General features: G+C 66.0%; 1 protein-coding gene across 1 annotated transcript in view; it reads left to right on the top strand.

Annotated features, from left to right (window-relative positions):
* LOC146394759 (uncharacterized) overlaps positions 1 to 23,836 on the top strand; it is a 60,805-nt gene that overhangs the window by 30,750 nt on the left and 6,219 nt on the right. The window contains exons 4-5 of the mRNA XM_085006983.1: positions 11,558 to 11,634; positions 18,251 to 18,327. Coding sequence (XP_084863109.1) covers positions 11,558 to 11,634; positions 18,251 to 18,312 — 139 coding nt within the window. The 3' untranslated portion in view covers positions 18,313 to 18,327. The remainder of the gene's footprint in view (positions 1 to 11,557; positions 11,635 to 18,250; positions 18,328 to 23,836) is intronic.

The following is a 23,836-nucleotide window of genomic DNA, read 5'->3' as shown; positions in this document are numbered from 1 at the left end:
GTCCTGCGAACTCTGGACTGTCCCTTCCTGGGGAGGAGTGACAGGGGCCTGCAGTCGGGGACCGGGGACTGTGTCCCGGGGAAGTCTGTCCAGAGCTCCGCCGGGGAAGGGGCGGGAAGCGTGGCCCAGGGCCCGGAGGGGCCGTGGGAGCTCCAGAGACCGGCCCCGGGCACCGGGACGAGGCCCATGGTCCGGGCGCCCGGCCCGTGGGGCACAGGAAGTGGAGTCTCGGGCCACCCTGGTGGCCGCCATGTCTGGGCGGGGCTAGAGGAAGCAGCTCAGAAGGAGCCTGGGCCCTGGGCTGGGGAGCTGCGGGCGCTTGGCGGCTCGCCCCTTCCCCTGGAAGGCAGAGCAGCCTTGGCCTGGGCGGGCCCAGGGCCTCTGAAGCCGCGCTGGCGCTGGCGCTGGCTCTCGCTCACGCTCTCACTCACGCTCACGCTCACGGGTGGGGCCCAGCCGGAGACCACCGCGGGCAGCTGGGCTTCTGCTGCCATTGGCTGCAGCGGCAGAGGCGAGCTCCAGTGACTCCTTCCTGTCCAGCTCAGAGATGGCATGGGGAGCCTGGGGACCCTGTGCCAAAGGGGCCCGAGGCCCAGCAAAGGCCGGAGGTCCCAGTCCAGAAGGGAAGGGCCCCTCCCGGGACCAGGGAGCCGCCTCAGAAGGAGCCCTGGGCCCGAGTCCGAAAGGCAGCTCCCAGGGTCTCCAGGATTCTGTCCAGAGGGCTCCCGGACCCACCTCTGAGAGAGGAGGGGAGAGGAGCGGAGCCGAGCGGACCCCCGGGGCCCTGCGCTTGCAGGCTTGGGCTTTTGTCCCCAAGAGGCTCTGGGCCTCTCACTGCAGCGATGGGAAGGAACGGCCCTGGCTTCCACTCAGCCCCGGCTCTCCAGGCCTCAACCCCGTGCTTGCCCCTGCCGCCCAGCCCGGGGGTCGAGTGGAGGCCTGAGGATGCTGCCTGAAGCTCACCTCTGTTGCACTGAGAGAAACACCCCGCCCTCCCCCTGTCCCGCACGACCACCGCCACCTCATGCAGCTTGGCCGCCAGGGCCAGGAACGAGGTGCATCGTGTACTCCTGGGCGCAGGGCCGCGCCTTCTGGTCCCCGACAGTCCCGATAGGCCACTTGTGGAGTGAGCTCCGGGTTGGCTCGTTCCTGCCCTTTGCCCAGCGCTTAATTGCCTGGGCTTTGGCCGGGCAGTGGCCGGCGGTGGTGAGGGGGGTGGGGATGGACGTGGCGGCGCGGGCAAGGCTGGATTGGTGGTAGGGTTCGGGCGGCCGTTGGGGACTTGGGCGGGGGGGGGGGGGCTTCGAACTGGGAGCAGGTCTCCAGGCTGGACCCCTCCCTGCACACATACCCCCTTGCCCTCACCCCTCCTGGCAGGGTGTGGAAACTCGCTCCCTGCCCCTTCGTTCGTTGCACGCTTGTGGGTGGCCGGAGATGTTGTCAGCTGGGCTCCCGTGGGCCGAGTCTTTCCTTGGGGCCAGGTTCTGACCTACGTGGTCGTGACTGGTCCCTGGCCCCGGGACGGGGGCGGGGTGTGTGTCTCACTTGTGCCCCTGGGGCCAGGGCCAGCGGCTGCACCTGCCGAAGAACCAGGACCCCGTGTGAGACGGCCCAGGGGTCTTCCCCAGAACCAAACAAGAGGACCCGGGTCCTCCACGGGGCGGGAGGCCGCTGAGTAGGGCGACCTCTGGCTACACAACGTTCCCGCGGCCCCCCACCCACGCCCCCGGACCGATTGCGGCAACCGGACCGGGACAATCCACCCCCCGCCCCCTTGGCTGTGGCCCGTGATGGTCCATCTCAGGGTACCGGCCTGGGCCCAGTTCCACGCCATCCCGAGTGGTTCTGGATACCCAGTGTCACGTGGGCCGGGAAGGGGCCTCGCGGGGTCCGGGACCCAGACTCCCTTTGGTATGGGCAAAAGTAACGAGCGCAAAGCACCCGGGGCACTCCAGGCAGCGCCAGCTGGAACGTGCAGTGCACCTGCGCTGCTCTTCCTTGTCTGGGTCCGGGACCGAACACTCGTCGGGGAGCTCTCCACTGTGCCAGCAGTTGCTGCCCCTTGTCCACGCCGGCTGGGCCGGGGGGCTCCGCCGGGACAACACCCCCCGCCCCCGCCGCCTTGGGTCCTGGGTCTCCCGTGGCCCTGAGACCCCAGGGACCCCACTGGCCGACCTCGCCCTGCAAGCGGAGCGGGGATCCTCGGGCCGGGTGCCCTGGGGTGGGAGCTCCAGCGTAGCTAGTTCCTGGACAATGGCGGCCGCCCGTGCCACGCCCCCAAGGGTGCGGGCCTGGCAGCCAGGGGCTCCTCGGTGGGCCAGCGAGCCCCCGGCGTCGGCCCCGGCCCACCGCGTGTCGCTGCCACACCTGCTCTGGAGGCGTGCCCCGGCGGCCAGGGAGTCCTCGCAGTGCCCCAGACCCACCCGTCCTCCCGTGCCGCGCAGGCCTTCCCCTTGGCAGCACAGGCGGGGCCTGGAGGCCCTGCTCAAAACGCTTCCGCTTGATGGCACTGTTGCTCCAGAAATCCCAGCCATCCTTGCGAGCTCGGCTTCTCCCTCCGCCCTTTGCGGATCAAAAAAGGCCCAGGGAGGCCCAAGAGCCCTCCAGGCCCTCTGAGCGGGGGGCTGGCGCTGCTGGGGTGTTGGGGGAGGTGGTGTCTCTTCCTTTGGGGGCTGCTTGTGGGCAGTAGGACCCATGGGCATGTACGCCTGGAGACAGCCACAGGGATACGCGCATCCGTGGGTCGGTGGTCTCCACACACCTCTCTAGGAGTCTTGAGTCCACGTTTCCTGGCCACCGACCGGGACCCCTGTGATGCCTGCACCCTTGGGGAGCAGTATGCTTGCTTGCATAGGGGTCTTCTCGGGCAGGATCCTATCTCCTTGGGGACCTTGAGTCAGAGCTAGAGGTGGCCCAAGGACCTGGGTTTCTCCTCCTCTTCTTGCACGGCTGCCTCTCTGGGGCTCTCATCCAGCTAAGTCCGCGGGCTTCGTGAAGGGCCTTCAGGGCTCAGGAGCCAGGCCCTGAGAGAGTCAAAGCCACTGTGGCAGTAGAAGGAGCCCACCGGGACCCAGGGAGCTGGGGTGGATGGGCCCTGCTCACCTCCGGGGGTCTCAGGCATTCACTCTGCCATTGAGTTCCCCGGGGTAGCTGCTGCTGATGATGATGATGATGATGCTGCTGTTCCTGCTCCTCCTGCTCCTGCTGCTGCTCCTGCTGCTGCTGCTGCTGGAGGTGGGGCTGGGGCAGGCCTGTTCTGGCCTGTGTGTGTTAGTGGTTTGGAGTCCATGGGACAGGTGCAGATGCCAGTGGCTCCCTCCATCCCCACAGACAAGATGACCTTGGTGAGGGCCATGTGTTCAGGAGACCCATCTAGGGAGCGCCCCCTGGGAGTGGGTCTGTACTCTAGCCTCAAGCCACACCCCGACCCCCACTCTTTGGTCGGTTCGTTCCTTCACGTGTGCCCGTGCCGGCGTGTGGGTGCCCGTGCCCGTGCATCGCATGTGGAGCTTACGTCGATCTGGGTGTTATTGAACGTGTACCCGTTATTTAACATACAGGGGGCGAGTGTCCTTTCTCTGGTAGTTTTCCCCCGTCACCGCCTTGGAGGTGCCACCGTGGAGAGCCCTTCCTCCCGGCCAAAGCCCAAGAAGCCCTCACCGTGCCGCAAGACGGCAGCTCCCAAGGTGTCCCGCTGCCTTCCACACCCCCGTCTGCAGCGGGCACCCTGCGTGGTGGTTGTGCGCGAATGCTTCCGGGGTTGAATGCGGGTGGCAGCAGGCAAGACCCAGAGGCCCGTGTCCATTTGGGCTGCGCCCCGCACAGGCTCAGGGAGTGGTAGAGGCTCTTGTGCATGTGGCTGCTCTCACAGCGTCACAGGTTCCCCCTGGCCTCGGCGCGTCTGTGCAGAGGGGACACCCCGTCCTGCTGGGTCTCGGTCCTGTCCATTTCTTTCCTGACAGCTCCTCAGGGTAGGGTGCCCTGGTCTGTGCCTGAGAGCAGGAGCGTAGGGTATGTCGGCTGTCCCCTTCTCTTTGGACGCTGGGCTTCTCGCCTGTCCTTTCCTCTTCCTCTTGCGTCTTTGACGGAGCTGGCTATGAGGGGGCGCGGGGCACGGGGTCCTGGTTGCCAGGGTGCGAGTGTGCGTGGCCCGGGTGCGTTGGTCGGGCGTCAGCGTTTGCCCCGAGGAAAGCAGTAGGCTCGATGTTACCTCGGCCGCGTCCCAGGGCAGCTGCCCTCACCCCCGGAGAGTCAGTGCGGTGGATCTGTGTGCGGCCCGAGAGGAGACAAGTCGGTGCCCGTTTACCCGCGGGTCATGAGAGCTGCTGGTCAGTGGAGGCCCTGTCTTTCCAGGCGGGGTGGAGGCCACGCGCCCTCGCCCCTGCCAAGATAATCTGGACGTAGCCGTGGGGCGGGGGCGGGGGCGGGGGTGGGGGGGGCGGGTAGAGAGCCGAGGAAGCAAGCCCTGGGCCTCCACTGGCCAAGGTGATGGCTGCGGTTCCCACCAGAAAGAGACTGTAGGGGCAGGTATCCTCAAGGTTTCACCCGACATGCTTCTTTCTGTGAGAACTGCCTCTGTCTCACGGGCTGGGGTGGCATCCGAACAATTTCCAAAGGGCGAGTGGAGTTGATTTTTCACCCTGTACTTTATTGGGAAGTTTTGGTTGACTTGGGGAGCTGGTGTGAACAGGAACCAGAGGCACTCCGGAGGTTGCCTGGATTGGGGAGGGGTGGGTGACTGCGAGTGCGTGCGCGCGTTTGTGTGTGTGTGTGCCTGGTGTAGGGAGGCGGGGGGGGGGGGGGGTGAGGGCCTGGGGCGGGGGCGGGGGCGCGGCTCCGTGTTAAGCAGCACCGTGGCGGTTCCACGCTGAGTGCAGCGTGCTCGGCTCTCTCGTTGCAGGGTGTCAGGCAGAGTGGAAGGAGAGGAGGAGAAGGGAAGTCGGGGACGTCGGTCATGTCTAGGCGCTGGTGTTCTGGGTGAGTGAGTGCCCTTTGTTCTCTTCCTTCTCCTCTTCCAAAAGGGTTCATTTCATCACAGGAAAAGGTCAGTGGTTCTGGTGGTTCAGCAAGCCTCAAGAAGGGGAGACTCCCAAGGTAGGTCCGTGGCACGGGGCCACCGGCGTACCGTGCCGGAGTTTTCCGGCTTGATAGCAGAGGCTCTCGGGCCAGGTCCCGCTTGCGGAGCCGGAAGAAGGAGATGTGTGGACGAGCATCTAGCTCATCTGTGTGCGTTACCCTAGGCGCTCAGTACCTGGAATTTGAGGTCAGTGTCCTGGGGGACCGGGCGGATTGGAAAGGGATTAGGCCGGGACCCGGTTCGGGCTCCGGTTTGGGCTCCGGCTTCTGTGAAGCCAGCTGCCAGTGTTGCGATCGTTCAGCTCCCCACCTCAGCCACGAGACGCAGCAGGACCGGCCCGGCCGCGAGGGCCGGTGGTCGGAGACGCTTTGCGGAGAGCCGGGCCTCTTAGGCCTTCGGCCTCCTTGGCTTCGAGTGGAGCCCTTTCCGCCTGTTCCTCCCATCCTCTCCTGATGGCCCTTGGGCCCAGCCCTCTCCACCATGGCCTTTGACCAAGCCCGGAAGGCCTTGGGAACCTGCTCTTGGCGGGGTCGTTCGGAGGGTGCGCCTGCCGGGCGGCGTGGACCTTTGGGACGGGGCGGTGGGGGCGTGCACATCGGGGCAGCCCACTGGGGATCTCCTTGTGCTCCCCAAGTCTTGACTCTTGACAAACGGAGGAACTTGGAAGTGAGAAGCCTCCAGGAAGGTGTGCTTCCTTTCTCCCGTGTGGAAATGTCACGCGAGTGTGCGGGCGGCCAGCAGCCGGAGCTGGTGTTTTCTTTCTGTCTCTGTTTGTTTCCTCTTCCTGCTGTGTCCTCTTGAAACAGTCTTGCCGCGAGGAGGATGCCGCCTCCTGCCCTGGCTCGGGGTCATCCAAGGCTTCTCCAGGCGGGCCGGTGAGCGTGTGGCACCGTGGCTTAGCGCGGTCGGACACGGGTTTGCGGCTCTTGGTTACGAGCAAGGGGCAGAGTGGCACTTCTGCGGGCAGCTCTGCCTTCGAGAGGGGCGTGTTTGGCCATCCCAAGGGCCCTTCACGGGGAGCTCGCTCTGGGCGTGAGGTCAGATCCTCGGTCTAGGCCCTGGGCCCTGGGCCCTGGGCCCTGGGCCCTGAGCGGGAGGGCCCCGAAAGGAACCTTTGGCTGTGAGGACCAGGCCCATCTCTCCCTCCCCCGTGTGGCTTTCGTGTAGGACTACCAAGGGCTCCCTGCTCCCTGCCTTGGGGAGAACGAGGCAAGGGCACTCATCCTCATGGCTTTCTTGTGGTAAAGGCAGGCAGGCTAGGAGGCCCCCACAGGGCGAAGGAGCCACAGGATGTGGAGTGCCAGCCTTGGAGGTGCAGCCCTCTGAGGTGGCCACGATGATGAGCGGCCTTGCTTTTGCCCAGTTGGACAGGAGATGGCCTTGCTTCTCTTTTCCTTTCCTTGGCTCCTTTTCTGTTTTTCTGGGTCCTTTTTCTTTTTTTGCTTTTCGCCTTTTTTTTTTTTTTTTTTTTTTTTTTTTCTCTGAGCAAAGGGCGGAGGGAGAGGACTTTTGGGGTGTGGGGGGAAGGGCAGGCTGCCATTTCTGGTGCAATACCGCCATCCAGAGGAATGGCTCCGCCAGTCCTGCGAACTCTGGACTGTCCCTTCCTGGGGAGGAGTGACAGGGGCCTGCAGTCGGGGACCGGGGACTGTGTCCCGGGGAAGTCTGTCCAGAGCTCCGCCGGGGAAGGGGCGGGAAGCGTGGCCCAGGGCCCGGAGGGGCCGTGGGAGCTCCAGAGACCGGCCCCGGGCACCGGGACGAGGCCCATGGTCCGGGCGCCCGGCCCGTGGGGCACAGGAAGTGGAGTCTCGGGCCACCCTGGTGGCCGCCATGTCTGGGCGGGGCTAGAGGAAGCAGCTCAGAAGGAGCCTGGGCCCTGGGCTGGGGAGCTGCGGGCGCTTGGCGGCTCGCCCCTTCCCCTGGAAGGCAGAGCAGCCTTGGCCTGGGCGGGCCCAGGGCCTCTGAAGCCGCGCTGGCGCTGGCGCTGGCTCTCGCTCACGCTCTCACTCACGCTCACGCTCACGGGTGGGGCCCAGCCGGAGACCACCGCGGGCAGCTGGGCTTCTGCTGCCATTGGCTGCAGCGGCAGAGGCGAGCTCCAGTGACTCCTTCCTGTCCAGCTCAGAGATGGCATGGGGAGCCTGGGGACCCTGTGCCAAAGGGGCCCGAGGCCCAGCAAAGGCCGGAGGTCCCAGTCCAGAAGGGAAGGGCCCCTCCCGGGACCAGGGAGCCGCCTCAGAAGGAGCCCTGGGCCCGAGTCCGAAAGGCAGCTCCCAGGGTCTCCAGGATTCTGTCCAGAGGGCTCCCGGACCCACCTCTGAGAGAGGAGGGGAGAGGAGCGGAGCCGAGCGGACCCCCGGGGCCCTGCGCTTGCAGGCTTGGGCTTTTGTCCCCAAGAGGCTCTGGGCCTCTCACTGCAGCGATGGGAAGGAACGGCCCTGGCTTCCACTCAGCCCCGGCTCTCCAGGCCTCAACCCCGTGCTTGCCCCTGCCGCCCAGCCCGGGGGTCGAGTGGAGGCCTGAGGATGCTGCCTGAAGCTCACCTCTGTTGCACTGAGAGAAACACCCCGCCCTCCCCCTGTCCCGCACGACCACCGCCACCTCATGCAGCTTGGCCGCCAGGGCCAGGAACGAGGTGCATCGTGTACTCCTGGGCGCAGGGCCGCGCCTTCTGGTCCCCGACAGTCCCGATAGGCCACTTGTGGAGTGAGCTCCGGGTTGGCTCGTTCCTGCCCTTTGCCCAGCGCTTAATTGCCTGGGCTTTGGCCGGGCAGTGGCCGGCGGTGGTGAGGGGGGTGGGGATGGACGTGGCGGCGCGGGCAAGGCTGGATTGGTGGTAGGGTTCGGGCGGCCGTTGGGGACTTGGGCGGGGGGGGGGGGGGCTTCGAACTGGGAGCAGGTCTCCAGGCTGGACCCCTCCCTGCACACATACCCCCTTGCCCTCACCCCTCCTGGCAGGGTGTGGAAACTCGCTCCCTGCCCCTTCGTTCGTTGCACGCTTGTGGGTGGCCGGAGATGTTGTCAGCTGGGCTCCCGTGGGCCGAGTCTTTCCTTGGGGCCAGGTCCTGACCTACGTGGTCGTGACTGGTCCCTGGCCCCGGGACGGGGGCGGGGTGTGTGTCTCACTTGTGCCCCTGGGGCCAGGGCCAGCGGCTGCACCTGCCGAAGAACCAGGACCCCGTGTGAGACGGCCCAGGGGTCTTCCCCAGAACCAAACAAGAGGACCCGGGTCCTCCACGGGGCGGGAGGCCGCTGAGTAGGGCGACCTCTGGCTACACAACGTTCCCGCGGCCCCCCACCCACGCCCCCGGACCGATTGCGGCAACCGGACCGGGACAATCCACCCCCCGCCCCCTTGGCTGTGGCCCGTGATGGTCCATCTCAGGGTACCGGCCTGGGCCCAGTTCCACGCCATCCCGAGTGGTTCTGGATACCCAGTGTCACGTGGGCCGGGAAGGGGCCTCGCGGGGTCCGGGACCCAGACTCCCTTTGGTATGGGCAAAAGTAACGAGCGCAAAGCACCCGGGGCACTCCAGGCAGCGCCAGCTGGAACGTGCAGTGCACCTGCGCTGCTCTTCCTTGTCTGGGTCCGGGACCGAACACTCGTCGGGGAGCTCTCCACTGTGCCAGCAGTTGCTGCCCCTTGTCCACGCCGGCTGGGCCGGGGGGCTCCGCCGGGACAACACCCCCCGCCCCCGCCGCCTTGGGTCCTGGGTCTCCCGTGGCCCTGAGACCCCAGGGACCCCACTGGCCGACCTCGCCCTGCAAGCGGAGCGGGGATCCTCGGGCCGGGTGCCCTGGGGTGGGAGCTCCAGCGTAGCTAGTTCCTGGACAATGGCGGCCGCCCGTGCCACGCCCCCAAGGGTGCGGGCCTGGCAGCCAGGGGCTCCTCGGTGGGCCAGCGAGCCCCCGGCGTCGGCCCCGGCCCACCGCGTGTCGCTGCCACACCTGCTCTGGAGGCGTGCCCCGGCGGCCAGGGAGTCCTCGCAGTGCCCCAGACCCACCCGTCCTCCCGTGCCGCGCAGGCCTTCCCCTTGGCAGCACAGGCGGGGCCTGGAGGCCCTGCTCAAAACGCTTCCGCTTGATGGCACTGTTGCTCCAGAAATCCCAGCCATCCTTGCGAGCTCGGCTTCTCCCTCCGCCCTTTGCGGATCAAAAAAGGCCCAGGGAGGCCCAAGAGCCCTCCAGGCCCTCTGAGCGGGGGGCTGGCGCTGCTGGGGTGTTGGGGGAGGTGGTGTCTCTTCCTTTGGGGGCTGCTTGTGGGCAGTAGGACCCATGGGCATGTACGCCTGGAGACAGCCACAGGGATACGCGCATCCGTGGGTCGGTGGTCTCCACACACCTCTCTAGGAGTCTTGAGTCCACGTTTCCTGGCCACCGACCGGGACCCCTGTGATGCCTGCACCCTTGGGGAGCAGTATGCTTGCTTGCATAGGGGTCTTCTCGGGCAGGATCCTATCTCCTTGGGGACCTTGAGTCAGAGCTAGAGGTGGCCCAAGGACCTGGGTTTCTCCTCCTCTTCTTGCACGGCTGCCTCTCTGGGGCTCTCATCCAGCTAAGTCCGCGGGCTTCGTGAAGGGCCTTCAGGGCTCAGGAGCCAGGCCCTGAGAGAGTCAAAGCCACTGTGGCAGTAGAAGGAGCCCACCGGGACCCAGGGAGCTGGGGTGGATGGGCCCTGCTCACCTCCGGGGGTCTCAGGCATTCACTCTGCCATTGAGTTCCCCGGGGTAGCTGCTGCTGATGATGATGATGATGATGCTGCTGTTCCTGCTCCTCCTGCTCCTGCTGCTGCTCCTGCTGCTGCTGCTGCTGGAGGTGGGGCTGGGGCAGGCCTGTTCTGGCCTGTGTGTGTTAGTGGTTTGGAGTCCATGGGACAGGTGCAGATGCCAGTGGCTCCCTCCATCCCCACAGACAAGATGACCTTGGTGAGGGCCATGTGTTCAGGAGACCCATCTAGGGAGCGCCCCCTGGGAGTGGGTCTGTACTCTAGCCTCAAGCCACACCCCGACCCCCACTCTTTGGTCGGTTCGTTCCTTCACGTGTGCCCGTGCCGGCGTGTGGGTGCCCGTGCCCGTGCATCGCATGTGGAGCTTACGTCGATCTGGGTGTTATTGAACGTGTACCCGTTATTTAACATACAGGGGGCGAGTGTCCTTTCTCTGGTAGTTTTCCCCCGTCACCGCCTTGGAGGTGCCACCGTGGAGAGCCCTTCCTCCCGGCCAAAGCCCAAGAAGCCCTCACCGTGCCGCAAGACGGCAGCTCCCAAGGTGTCCCGCTGCCTTCCACACCCCCGTCTGCAGCGGGCACCCTGCGTGGTGGTTGTGCGCGAATGCTTCCGGGGTTGAATGCGGGTGGCAGCAGGCAAGACCCAGAGGCCCGTGTCCATTTGGGCTGCGCCCCGCACAGGCTCAGGGAGTGGTAGAGGCTCTTGTGCATGTGGCTGCTCTCACAGCGTCACAGGTTCCCCCTGGCCTCGGCGCGTCTGTGCAGAGGGGACACCCCGTCCTGCTGGGTCTCGGTCCTGTCCATTTCTTTCCTGACAGCTCCTCAGGGTAGGGTGCCCTGGTCTGTGCCTGAGAGCAGGAGCGTAGGGTATGTCGGCTGTCCCCTTCTCTTTGGACGCTGGGCTTCTCGCCTGTCCTTTCCTCTTCCTCTTGCGTCTTTGACGGAGCTGGCTATGAGGGGGCGCGGGGCACGGGGTCCTGGTTGCCAGGGTGCGAGTGTGCGTGGCCCGGGTGCGTTGGTCGGGCGTCAGCGTTTGCCCCGAGGAAAGCAGTAGGCTCGATGTTACCTCGGCCGCGTCCCAGGGCAGCTGCCCTCACCCCCGGAGAGTCAGTGCGGTGGATCTGTGTGCGGCCCGAGAGGAGACAAGTCGGTGCCCGTTTACCCGCGGGTCATGAGAGCTGCTGGTCAGTGGAGGCCCTGTCTTTCCAGGCGGGGTGGAGGCCACGCGCCCTCGCCCCTGCCAAGATAATCTGGACGTAGCCGTGGGGCGGGGGCGGGGGCGGGGGTGGGGGGGGCGGGTAGAGAGCCGAGGAAGCAAGCCCTGGGCCTCCACTGGCCAAGGTGATGGCTGCGGTTCCCACCAGAAAGAGACTGTAGGGGCAGGTATCCTCAAGGTTTCACCCGACATGCTTCTTTCTGTGAGAACTGCCTCTGTCTCACGGGCTGGGGTGGCATCCGAACAATTTCCAAAGGGCGAGTGGAGTTGATTTTTCACCCTGTACTTTATTGGGAAGTTTTGGTTGACTTGGGGAGCTGGTGTGAACAGGAACCAGAGGCACTCCGGAGGTTGCCTGGATTGGGGAGGGGTGGGTGACTGCGAGTGCGTGCGCGCGTTTGTGTGTGTGTGTGCCTGGTGTAGGGAGGCGGGGGGGGGGGGGGTGAGGGCCTGGGGCGGGGGCGGGGGCGCGGCTCCGTGTTAAGCAGCACCGTGGCGGTTCCACGCTGAGTGCAGCGTGCTCGGCTCTCTCGTTGCAGGGTGTCAGGCAGAGTGGAAGGAGAGGAGGAGAAGGGAAGTCGGGGACGTCGGTCATGTCTAGGCGCTGGTGTTCTGGGTGAGTGAGTGCCCTTTGTTCTCTTCCTTCTCCTCTTCCAAAAGGGTTCATTTCATCACAGGAAAAGGTCAGTGGTTCTGGTGGTTCAGCAAGCCTCAAGAAGGGGAGACTCCCAAGGTAGGTCCGTGGCACGGGGCCACCGGCGTACCGTGCCGGAGTTTTCCGGCTTGATAGCAGAGGCTCTCGGGCCAGGTCCCGCTTGCGGAGCCGGAAGAAGGAGATGTGTGGACGAGCATCTAGCTCATCTGTGTGCGTTACCCTAGGCGCTCAGTACCTGGAATTTGAGGTCAGTGTCCTGGGGGACCGGGCGGATTGGAAAGGGATTAGGCCGGGACCCGGTTCGGGCTCCGGTTTGGGCTCCGGCTTCTGTGAAGCCAGCTGCCAGTGTTGCGATCGTTCAGCTCCCCACCTCAGCCACGAGACGCAGCAGGACCGGCCCGGCCGCGAGGGCCGGTGGTCGGAGACGCTTTGCGGAGAGCCGGGCCTCTTAGGCCTTCGGCCTCCTTGGCTTCGAGTGGAGCCCTTTCCGCCTGTTCCTCCCATCCTCTCCTGATGGCCCTTGGGCCCAGCCCTCTCCACCATGGCCTTTGACCAAGCCCGGAAGGCCTTGGGAACCTGCTCTTGGCGGGGTCGTTCGGAGGGTGCGCCTGCCGGGCGGCGTGGACCTTTGGGACGGGGCGGTGGGGGCGTGCACATCGGGGCAGCCCACTGGGGATCTCCTTGTGCTCCCCAAGTCTTGACTCTTGACAAACGGAGGAACTTGGAAGTGAGAAGCCTCCAGGAAGGTGTGCTTCCTTTCTCCCGTGTGGAAATGTCACGCGAGTGTGCGGGCGGCCAGCAGCCGGAGCTGGTGTTTTCTTTCTGTCTCTGTTTGATTCCTCTTCCTGCTGTGTCCTCTTGAAACAGTCTTGCCGCGAGGAGGATGCCGCCTCCTGCCCTGGCTCGGGGTCATCCAAGGCTTCTCCAGGCGGGCCGGTGAGCGTGTGGCACCGTGGCTTAGCGCGGTCGGACACGGGTTTGCGGCTCTTGGTTACGAGCAAGGGGCAGAGTGGCACTTCTGCGGGCAGCTCTGCCTTCGAGAGGGGCGTGTTTGGCCATCCCAAGGGCCCTTCACGGGGAGCTCGCTCTGGGCGTGAGGTCAGATCCTCGGTCTAGGCCCTGGGCCCTGGGCCCTGGGCCCTGGGCCCTGAGCGGGAGGGCCCCGAAAGGAACCTTTGGCTGTGAGGACCAGGCCCATCTCTCCCTCCCCCGTGTGGCTTTCGTGTAGGACTACCAAGGGCTCCCTGCTCCCTGCCTTGGGGAGAACGAGGCAAGGGCACTCATCCTCATGGCTTTCTTGTGGTAAAGGCAGGCAGGCTAGGAGGCCCCCACAGGGCGAAGGAGCCACAGGATGTGGAGTGCCAGCCTTGGAGGTGCAGCCCTCTGAGGTGGCCACGATGATGAGCGGCCTTGCTTTTGCCCAGTTGGACAGGAGATGGCCTTGCTTCTCTTTTCCTTTCCTTGGCTCCTTTTCTGTTTTTCTAGGTCCTTTTTCTTTTTTTGCTTTTCGCCTTTTTTTTTTTTTTTTTTCTCTGAGCAAAGGGCGGAGGGAGAGGACTTTTGGGGTGTGGGGGGAAGGGCAGGCTGCCATTTCTGGTGCAATACCGCCATCCAGAGGAATGGCTCCGCCAGTCCTGCGAACTCTGGACTGTCCCTTCCTGGGGAGGAGTGACAGGGGCCTGCAGTCGGGGACCGGGGACTGTGTCCCGGGGAAGTCTGTCCAGAGCTCCGCCGGGGAAGGGGCGGGAAGCGTGGCCCAGGGCCCGGAGGGGCCGTGGGAGCTCCAGAGACCGGCCCCGGGCACCGGGACGAGGCCCATGGTCCGGGCGCCCGGCCCGTGGGGCACAGGAAGTGGAGTCTCGGGCCACCCTGGTGGCCGCCATGTCTGGGCGGGGCTAGAGGAAGCAGCTCAGAAGGAGCCTGGGCCCTGGGCTGGGGAGCTGCGGGCGCTTGGCGGCTCGCCCCTTCCCCTGGAAGGCAGAGCAGCCTTGGCCTGGGCGGGCCCAGGGCCTCTGAAGCCGCGCTGGCGCTGGCGCTGGCTCTCGCTCACGCTCTCACTCACGCTCACGCTCACGGGTGGGGCCCAGCCGGAGACCACCGCGGGCAGCTGGGCTTCTGCTGCCATTGGCTGCAGCGGCAGAGGCGAGCTCCAGTGACTCCTTCCTGTCCAGCTCAGAGATGGCATGGGGAGCCTGGGGACCCTGTGCCAAAGGGGCCCGAGGCCCAGCAAAGGCCGGAGGTCCCAGTCCAGAAGGGAAGGGCCCCTCCCGGGACCAGGGAGCCGCCTCAGAAGGAGCCCTGGGCCCGAGTCCGAAAGGCAGCTCCCAGGGTCTCCAGGATTCTGTCCAGAGGGCTCCCGGACCCACCTCTGAGAGAGGAGGGGAGAGGAGCGGAGCCGAGTGGACCCCCGGGGCCCTGCGCTTGCAGGCTTGGGCTTTTGTCCCCAAGAGGCTCTGGGCCTCTCACTGCAGCGATGGGAAGGAACGGCCCTGGCTTCCACTCAGCCCCGGCTCTCCAGGCCTCAACCCCGTGCTTGCCCCTGCCGCCCAGCCCGGGGGTCGAGTGGAGGCCTGAGGATGCTGCCTGAAGCTCACCTCTGTTGCACTGAGAGAAACACCCCGCCCTCCCCCTGTCCCGCACGACCACCGCCACCTCATGCAGCTTGGCCGCCAGGGCCAGGAACGAGGTGCATCGTGTACTCCTGGGCGCAGGGCCGCGCCTTCTGGTCCCCGACAGTCCCGATAGGCCACTTGTGGAGTGAGCTCCGGGTTGGCTCGTTCCTGCCCTTTGCCCAGCGCTTAATTGCCTGGGCTTTGGCCGGGCAGTGGCCGGCGGTGGTGAGGGGGGTGGGGATGGACGTGGCGGCGCGGGCAAGGCTGGATTGGTGGTAGGGTTCGGGCGGCCGTTGGGGACTTGGGCGGGGGGGGGGGGGGCTTCGAACTGGGAGCAGGTCTCCAGGCTGGACCCCTCCCTGCACACATACCCCCTTGCCCTCACCCCTCCTGGCAGGGTGTGGAAACTCGCTCCCTGCCCCTTCGTTCGTTGCACGCTTGTGGGTGGCTGGAGATGTTGTCAGCTGGGCTCCCGTGGGCCGAGTCTTTCCTTGGGGCCAGGTCCTGACCTACGTGGTCGTGACTGGTCCCTGGCCCCGGGACGGGGGCGGGGTGTGTGTCTCACTTGTGCCCCTGGGGCCAGGGCCAGCGGCTGCACCTGCCGAAGAACCAGGACCCCGTGTGAGACGGCCCAGGGGTCTTCCCCAGAACCAAACAAGAGGACCCGGGTCCTCCACGGGGCGGGAGGCCGCTGAGTAGGGCGACCTCTGGCTACACAACGTTCCCGCGGCCCCCCACCCACGCCCCCGGACCGATTGCGGCAACCGGACCGGGACAATCCACCCCCCGCCCCCTTGGCTGTGGCCCGTGATGGTCCATCTCAGGGTACCGGCCTGGGCCCAGTTCCACGCCATCCCGAGTGGTTCTGGATACCCAGTGTCACGTGGGCCGGGAAGGGGCCTCGCGGGGTCCGGGACCCAGACTCCCTTTGGTATGGGCAAAAGTAACGAGCGCAAAGCACCCGGGGCACTCCAGGCAGCGCCAGCTGGAACGTGCAGTGCACCTGCGCTGCTCTTCCTTGTCTGGGTCCGGGACCGAACACTCGTCGGGGAGCTCTCCACTGTGCCAGCAGTTGCTGCCCCTTGTCCACGCCGGCTGGGCCGGGGGGCTCCGCCGGGACAACACCCCCCGCCCCCGCCGCCTTGGGTCCTGGGTCTCCCGTGGCCCTGAGACCCCAGGGACCCCACTGGCCGACCTCGCCCTGCAAGCGGAGCGGGGATCCTCGGGCCGGGTGCCCTGGGGTGGGAGCTCCAGCGTAGCTAGTTCCTGGACAATGGCGGCCGCCCGTGCCACGCCCCCAAGGGTGCGGGCCTGGCAGCCAGGGGCTCCTCGGTGGGCCAGCGAGCCCCCGGCGTCGGCCCCGGCCCACCGCGTGTCGCTGCCACACCTGCTCTGGAGGCGTGCCCCGGCGGCCAGGGAGTCCTCGCAGTGCCCCAGACCCACCCGTCCTCCCGTGCCGCGCAGGCCTTCCCCTTGGCAGCACAGGCGGGGCCTGGAGGCCCTGCTCAAAACGCTTCCGCTTGATGGCACTGTTGCTCCAGAAATCCCAGCCATCCTTGCGAGCTCGGCTTCTCCCTCCGCCCTTTGCGGATCAAAAAAGGCCCAGGGAGGCCCAAGAGCCCTCCAGGCCCTCTGAGCGGGGGGCTGGCGCTGCTGGGGTGTTGGGGGAGGTGGTGTCTCTTCCTTTGGGGGCTGCTTGTGGGCAGTAGGACCCATGGGCATGTACGCCTGGAGACAGCCACAGGGATACGCGCATCCGTGGGTCGGTGGTCTCCACACACCTCTCTAGGAGTCTTGAGTCCACGTTTCCTGGCCACCGACCGGGACCCCTGTGATGCCTGCACCCTTGGGGAGCAGTATGCTTGCTTGCATAGGGGTCTTCTCGGGCAGGATCCTATCTCCTTGGGGACCTTGAGTCAGAGCTAGAGGTGGCCCAAGGACCTGGGTTTCTCCTCCTCTTCTTGCACGGCTGCCTCTCTGGGGCTCTCATCCAGCTAAGTCCGCGGGCTTCGTGAAGGGCCTTCAGGGCTCAGGAGCCAGGCCCTGAGAGAGTCAAAGCCACTGTGGCAGTAGAAGGAGCCCACCGGGACCCAGGGAGCTGGGGTGGATGGGCCCTGCTCACCTCCGGGGGTCTCAGGCATTCACTCTGCCATTGAGTTCCCCGGGGTAGCTGCTGCTGCTGCTGCTGCTGCTGCTGCTGCTGCTGCTGCTGCTGCTGCTGCTGCTGCTGCTGCTGCTGTTCCTGCTCCTCCTGCTCCTGCTGCTGTTCCTGCTCCTCCTGCTCCTGCTGCTGCTGCTGGAGGTGGGGCTGGGGCAGGCCTGTTCTGGCCTGTGTGTGTTAGTGGTTTGGAGTCCATGGGACAGGTGCAGATGCCAGTGGCTCCCTCCATCCCCACAGACAAGATGACCTTGGTGAGGGCCATGTGTTCAGGAGACCCATCTAGGGAGCGCCCCCTGGGAGTGGGTCTGTACTCTAGCCTCAAGCCACACCCCGACCCCCACTCTTTGGTCGGTTCGTTCCTTCACGTGTGCCCGTGCCGGCGTGTGGGTGCCCGTGCCCGTGCATCGCATGTGGAGCTTACGTCGATCTGGGTGTTATTGAACGTGTACCCGTTATTTAACATACAGGGGGCGAGTGTCCTTTCTCTGGTAGTTTCCCCCCGTCACCGCCTTGGAGGTGCCACCGTGGAGAGCCCTTCCTCCCGGCCAAAGCCCAAGAAGCCCTCACCGTGCCGCAAGACGGCAGCTCCCAAGGTGTCCCGCTGCCTTCCACACCCCCGTCTGCAGCGGGCACCCTGCGTGGTGGTTGTGCGCGAATGCTTCCGGGGTTGAATGCGGGTGGCAGCAGGCAAGACCCAGAGGCCCGTGTCCATTTGGGCTGCGCCCCGCACAGGCTCAGGGAGTGGTAGAGGCTCTTGTGCATGTGGCTGCTCTCACAGCGTCACAGGTTCCCCCTGGCCTCGGCGCGTCTGTGCAGAGGGGACACCCCGTCCTGCTGGGTCTCGGTCCTGTCCATTTCTTTCCTGACAGCTCCTCAGGGTAGGGTGCCCTGGTCTGTGCCTGAGAGCAGGAGCGTAGGGTATGTCGGCTGTCCCCTTCTCTTTGGACGCTGGGCTTCTCGCCTGTCCTTTCCTCTTCCTCTTGCGTCTTTGACGGAGCTGGCTATGAGGGGGCGCGGGGCACGGGGTCCTGGTTGCCAGGGTGCGAGTGTGCGTGGCCCGGGTGCGTTGGTCGGGCGTCAGCGTTTGCCCCGAGGAAAGCAGTAGGCTCGATGTTACCTCGGCCGCGTCCCAGGGCAGCTGCCCTCACCCCCGGAGAGTCAGTGCGGTGGATCTGTGTGCGGCCCGAGAGGAGACAAGTCGGTGCCCGTTTACCCGCGGGTCATGAGAGCTGCTGGTCAGTGGAGGCCCTGTCTTTCCAGGCGGGGTGGAGGCCACGCGCCCTCGCCCCTGCCAAGATAATCTGGACGTAGCCGTGGGGCGGGGGCGGGGGCGGGGGTGGGGGGGCGGGTAGAGAGCCGAGGAAGCAAGCCCTGGGCCTCCACTGGCCAAGGTGATGGCTGCGGTTCCCACCAGAAAGAGACTGTAGGGGCAGGTATCCTCAAGGTTTCACCCGACATGCTTCTTTCTGTGAGAACTGCCTCTGTCTCACGGGCTGGGGTGGCATCCGAACAATTTCCAAAGGGCGAGTGGAGTTGATTTTTCACCCTGTACTTTATTGGGAAGTTTTGGTTGACTTGGGGAGCTGGTGTGAACAGGAACCAGAGGCACTCCGGAGGTTGCCTGGATTGGGGAGGGGTGGGTGACTGCGAGTGCGTGCGCGCGTTTGTGTGTGTGTGTGCCTGGTGTAGGGAGGCGGGGGGGGGGGGGTGAGGGCCTGGGGCGGGGGCGGGGGCGCGGCTCCGTGTTAAGCAGCACCGTGGCGGTTCCACGCTGAGTGCAGCGTGCTCGGCTCTCTCGTTGCAGGGTGTCAGGCAGAGTGGAAGGAGAGGAGGAGAAGGGAAGTCGGGGACGTCGGTCATGTCTAGGCGCTGGTGTTCTGGGTGAGTGAGTGCCCTTTGTTCTCTTCCTTCTCCTCTTCCAAAAGGGTTCATTTCATCACAGGAAAAGGTCAGTGGTTCTGGTGGTTCAGCAAGCCTCAAGAAGGGGAGACTCCCAAGGTAGGTCCGTGGCACGGGGCCACCGGCGTACCGTGCCGGAGTTTTCCGGCTTGATAGCAGAGGCTCTCGGGCCAGGTCCCGCTTGCGGAGCCGGAAGAAGGAGATGTGTGGACGAGCATCTAGCTCATCTGTGTGCGTTACCCTAGGCGCTCAGTACCTGGAATTTGAGGTCAGTGTCCTGGGGGACCGGGCGGATTGGAAAGGGATTAGGCCGGGACCCGGTTCGGGCTCCGGTTTGGGCTCCGGCTTCTGTGAAGCCAGCTGCCAGTGTTGCGATCGTTCAGCTCCCCACCTCAGCCACGAGACGCAGCAGGACCGGCCCGGCCGCGAGGGCCGGTGGTCGGAGACGCTTTGCGGAGAGCCGGGCCTCTTAGGCCTTCGGCCTCCTTGGCTTCGAGTGGAGCCCTTTCCGCCTGTTCCTCCCATCCTCTCCTGATGGCCCTTGGGCCCAGCCCTCTCCACCATGGCCTTTGACCAAGCCCGGAAGGCCTTGGGAACCTGCTCTTGGCGGGGTCGTTCGGAGGGTGCGCCTGCCGGGCGGCGTGGACCTTTGGGACGGGGCGGTGGGGGCGTGCACATCGGGGCAGCCCACTGGGGATCTCCTTGTGCTCCCCAAGTCTTGACTCTTGACAAACGGAGGAACTTGGAAGTGAGAAGCCTCCAGGAAGGTGTGCTTCCTTTCTCCCGTGTGGAAATGTCACGCGAGTGTGCGGGCGGCCAGCAGCCGGAGCTGGTGTTTTCTTTCTGTCTCTGTTTGTTTCCTCTTCCTGCTGTGTCCTCTTGAAACAGTCTTGCCGCGAGGAGGATGCCGCCTCCTGCCCTGGCTCGGGGTCATCCAAGGCTTCTCCAGGCGGGCCGGTGAGCGTGTGGCACCGTGGCTTAGCGCGGTCGGACACGGGTTTGCGGCTCTTGGTTACGAGCAAGGGGCAGAGTGGCACTTCTGCGGGCAGCTCTGCCTTCGAGAGGGGCGTGTTTGGCCATCCCAAGGGCCCTTCACGGGGAGCTCGCTCTGGGCGTGAGGTCAGATCCTCGGTCTAGGCCCTGGGCCCTGGGCCCTGGGCCCTGGGCCCTGAGCGGGAGGGCCCCGAAAGGAACCTTTGGCTGTGAGGACCAGGCCCATCTCTCCCTCCCCCGTGTGGCTTTCGTGTAGGACTACCAAGGGCTCCCTGCTCCCTGCCTTGGGGAGAACGAGGCAAGGGCACTCATCCTCATGGCTTTCTTGTGGTAAAGGCAGGCAGGCTAGGAGGCCCCCACAGGGCGAAGGAGCCACAGGATGTGGAGTGCCAGCCTTGGAGGTGCAGCCCTCTGAGGTGGCCACGATGATGAGCGGCCTTGCTTTTGCCCAGTTGGACAGGAGATGGCCTTGCTTCTCTTTTCCTTTCCTTGGCTCCTTTTCTGTTTTTCTGGGTCCTTTTTCTTTTTTTGCTTTTCGCCTTTTTTTTTTTTTTTTTTCTCTGAGCAAAGGGCGGAGGGAGAGGACTTTTGGGGTGTGGGGGGAAGGGCAGGCTGCCATTTCTGGTGCAATACCGCCATCCAGAGGAATGGCTCCGCCAGTCCTGCGAACTCTGGACTGTCCCTTCCTGGGGAGGAGTGACAGGGGCCTGCAGTCGGGGACCGGGGACTGTGTCCCGGGGAAGTCTGTCCAGAGCTCCGCCGGGGAAGGGGCGGGAAGCGTGGCCCAGGGCCCGGAGGGGCCGTGGGAGCTCCAGAGACCGGCCCCGGGCACCGGGACGAGGCCCATGGTCCGGGCGCCCGGCCCGTGGGGCACAGGAAGTGGAGTCTCGGGCCACCCTGGTGGCCGCCATGTCTGGGCGGGGCTAGAGGAAGCAGCTCAGAAGGAGCCTGGGCCCTGGGCTGGGGAGCTGCGGGCGCTTGGCGGCTCGCCCCTTCCCCTGGAAGGCAGAGCAGCCTTGGCCTGGGCGGGCCCAGGGCCTCTGAAGCCGCGCTGGCGCTGGCGCTGGCTCTCGCTCACGCTCTCACTCACGCTCACGCTCACGGGTGGGGCCCAGCCGGAGACCACCGCGGGCAGCTGGGCTTCTGCTGCCATTGGCTGCAGCGGCAGAGGCGAGCTCCAGTGACTCCTTCCTGTCCAGCTCAGAGATGGCATGGGGAGCCTGGGGACCCTGTGCCAAAGGGGCCCGAGGCCCAGCAAAGGCCGGAGGTCCCAGTCCAGAAGGGAAGGGCCCCTCCCGGGACCAGGGAGCCGCCTCAGAAGGAGCCCTGGGCCCGAGTCCGAAAGGCAGCTCCCAGGGTCTCCAGGATTCTGTCCAGAGGGCTCCCGGACCCACCTCTGAGAGAGGAGGGGAGAGGAGCGGAGCCGAGCGGACCCCCGGGGCCCTGCGCTTGCAGGCTTGGGCTTTTGTCCCCAAGAGGCTCTGGGCCTCTCACTGCAGCGATGGGAAGGAACGGCCCTGGCTTCCACTCAGCCCCGGCTCTCCAGGCCTCAACCCCGTGCTTGCCCCTGCCGCCCAGCCCGGGGGTCGAGTGGAGGCCTGAGGATGCTGCCTGAAGCTCACCTCTGTTGCACTGAGAGAAACACCCCGCCCTCCCCCTGTCCCGCACGACCACCGCCACCTCATGCAGCTTGGCCGCCAGGGCCAGGAACGAGGTGCATCGTGTACTCCTGGGCGCAGGGCCGCGCCTTCTGGTCCCCGACAGTCCCGATAGGCCACTTGTGGAGTGAGCTCCGGGTTGGCTCGTTCCTGCCCTTTGCCCAGCGCTTAATTGCCTGGGCTTTGGCCGGGCAGTGGCCGGCGGTGGTGAGGGGGGTGGGGATGGACGTGGCGGCGCGGGCAAGGCTGGATTGGTGGTAGGGTTCGGGCGGCCGTTGGGGACTTGGGCGGGGGGGGGGGGGCTTCGAACTGGGAGCAGGTCTCCAGGCTGGACCCCTCCCTGCACACATACCCCCTTGCCCTCACCCCTCCTGGCAGGGTGTGGAAACTCGCTCCCTGCCCCTTCGTTCGTTGCACGCTTGTGGGTGGCCGGAGATGTTGTCAGCTGGGCTCCCGTGGGCCGAGTCTTTCCTTGGGGCCAGGTCCTGACCTACGTGGTCGTGACTGGTCCCTGGCCCCGGGACGGGGGCGGGGTGTGTGTCTCACTTGTGCCCCTGGGGCCAGGGCCAGCGGCTGCACCTGCCGAAGAACCAGGACCCCGTGTGAGACGGCCCAGGGGTCTTCCCCAGAACCAAACAAGAGGACCCGGGTCCTCCACGGGGCGGGAGGCCGCTGAGTAGGGCGACCTCTGGCTACACAACGTTCCCGCGGCCCCCCACCCACGCCCCCGGACCGATTGCGGCAACCGGACCGGGACAATCCACCCCCCGCCCCCTTGGCTGTGGCCCGTGATGGTCCATCTCAGGGTACCGGCCTGGGCCCAGTTCCACGCCATCCCGAGTGGTTCTGGATACCCAGTGTCACGTGGGCCGGGAAGGGGCGTCGCGGGGTCCGGGACCCAGACTCCCTTTGGTATGGGCAAAAGTAACGAGCGCAAAGCACCCGGGGCACTCCAGGCAGCGCCAGCTGGAACGTGCAGTGCACCTGCGCTGCTCTTCCTTGTCTGGGTCCGGGACCGAACACTCGTCGGGGAGCTCTCCACTGTGCCAGCAGTTGCTGCCCCTTGTCCACGCCGGCTGGGCCGGGGGGCTCCGCCGGGACAACACCCCCCGCCCCCGCCGCCTTGGGTCCTGGGTCTCCCGTGGCCCTGAGACCCCAGGGACCCCACTGGCCGACCTCGCCCTGCAAGCGGAGCGGGGATCCTCGGGCCGGGTGCCCTGGGGTGGGAGCTCCAGCGTAGCTAGTTCCTGGACAATGGCGGCCGCCCGTGCCACGCCCCCAAGGGTGCGGGCCTGGCAGCCAGGGGCTCCTCGGTGGGCCAGCGAGCCCCCGGCGTCGGCCCCGGCCCACCGCGTGTCGCTGCCACACCTGCTCTGGAGGCGTGCCCCGGCGGCCAGGGAGTCCTCGCAGTGCCCCAGACCCACCCGTCCTCCCGTGCCGCGCAGGCCTTCCCCTTGGCAGCACAGGCGGGGCCTGGAGGCCCTGCTCAAAACGCTTCCGCTTGATGGCACTGTTGCTCCAGAAATCCCAGCCATCCTTGCGAGCTCGGCTTCTCCCTCCGCCCTTTGCGGATCAAAAAAGGCCCAGGGAGGCCCAAGAGCCCTCCAGGCCCTCTGAGCGGGGGGCTGGCGCTGCTGGGGTGTTGGGGGAGGTGGTGTCTCTTCCTTTGGGGGCTGCTTGTGGGCAGTAGGACCCATGGGCATGTACGCCTGGAGACAGCCACAGGGATACGCGCATCCGTGGGTCGGTGGTCTCCACACACCTCTCTAGGAGTCTTGAGTCCACGTTTCCTGGCCACCGACCGGGACCCCTGTGATGCCTGCACCCTTGGGGAGCAGTATGCTTGCTTGCATAGGGGTCTTCTCGGGCAGGATCCTATCTCCTTGGGGACCTTGAGTCAGAGCTAGAGGTGGCCCAAGGACCTGGGTTTCTCCTCCTCTTCTTGCACGGCTGCCTCTCTGGGGCTCTCATCCAGCTAAGTCCGCGGGCTTCGTGAAGGGCCTTCAGGGCTCAGGAGCCAGGCCCTGAGAGAGTCAAAGCCACTGTGGCAGTAGAAGGAGCCCACCGGGACCCAGGGAGCTGGGGTGGATGGGCCCTGCTCACCTCCGGGGGTCTCAGGCATTCACTCTGCCATTGAGTTCCCCGGGGTAGCTGCTGCTGCTGATGATGATGATGCTGCTGCTGTTCCTGCTCCTCCTGCTCCTGCTGCTGCTGCTGCTGCTGCTGCTGCTGCTCCTGCTGCTGCTGCTGGAGGTGGGGCTGGGGCAGGCCTGTTCTGGCCTGTGTGTGTTAGTGGTTTGGAGTCCATGGGACAGGTGCAGATGCCAGTGGCTCCCTCCATCCCCACAGACAAGATGACCTTGGTGAGGGCCATGTGTTCAGGAGACCCATCTAGGGAGCGCCCCCTGGGAGTGGGTCTGTACTCTAGCCTCAAGCCACACCCCGACCCCCACTCTTTGGTCGGTTCGTTCCTTCACGTGTGCCCGTGCCGGCGTGTGGGTGCCCGTGCCCGTGCATCGCATGTGGAGCTTACGTCGATCTGGGTGTTATTGAACGTGTACCCGTTATTTAACATACAGGGGGCGAGTGTCCTTTCTCTGGTAGTTTTCCCCCGTCACCGCCTTGGAGGTGCCACCGTGGAGAGCCCTTCCTCCCGGCCAAAGCCCAAGAAGCCCTCACCGTGCCGCAAGACGGCAGCTCCCAAGGTGTCCCGCTGCCTTCCACACCCCCGTCTGCAGCGGGCACCCTGCGTGGTGGTTGTGCGCGAATGCTTCCGGGGTTGAATGCGGGTGGCAGCAGGCAAGACCCAGAGGCCCGTGTCCATTTGGGCTGCGCCCCGC

The sequence above is a fragment of the Sus scrofa genome, chromosome X (genome assembly GCF_054392235.1).
Source record: "Sus scrofa isolate SSC_HxYL_T2T_F1_AM1 chromosome X, Sscrofa_HxYL_maternal_Yorkshire_Landrace_v2.0, whole genome shotgun sequence".
In the NCBI taxonomy this organism is placed as follows: domain Eukaryota; kingdom Metazoa; phylum Chordata; class Mammalia; order Artiodactyla; family Suidae; genus Sus; species Sus scrofa.
Note: the sequence above shows the minus strand (reverse complement) of the source record. Positions and strands in the feature narration are given on the sequence as shown.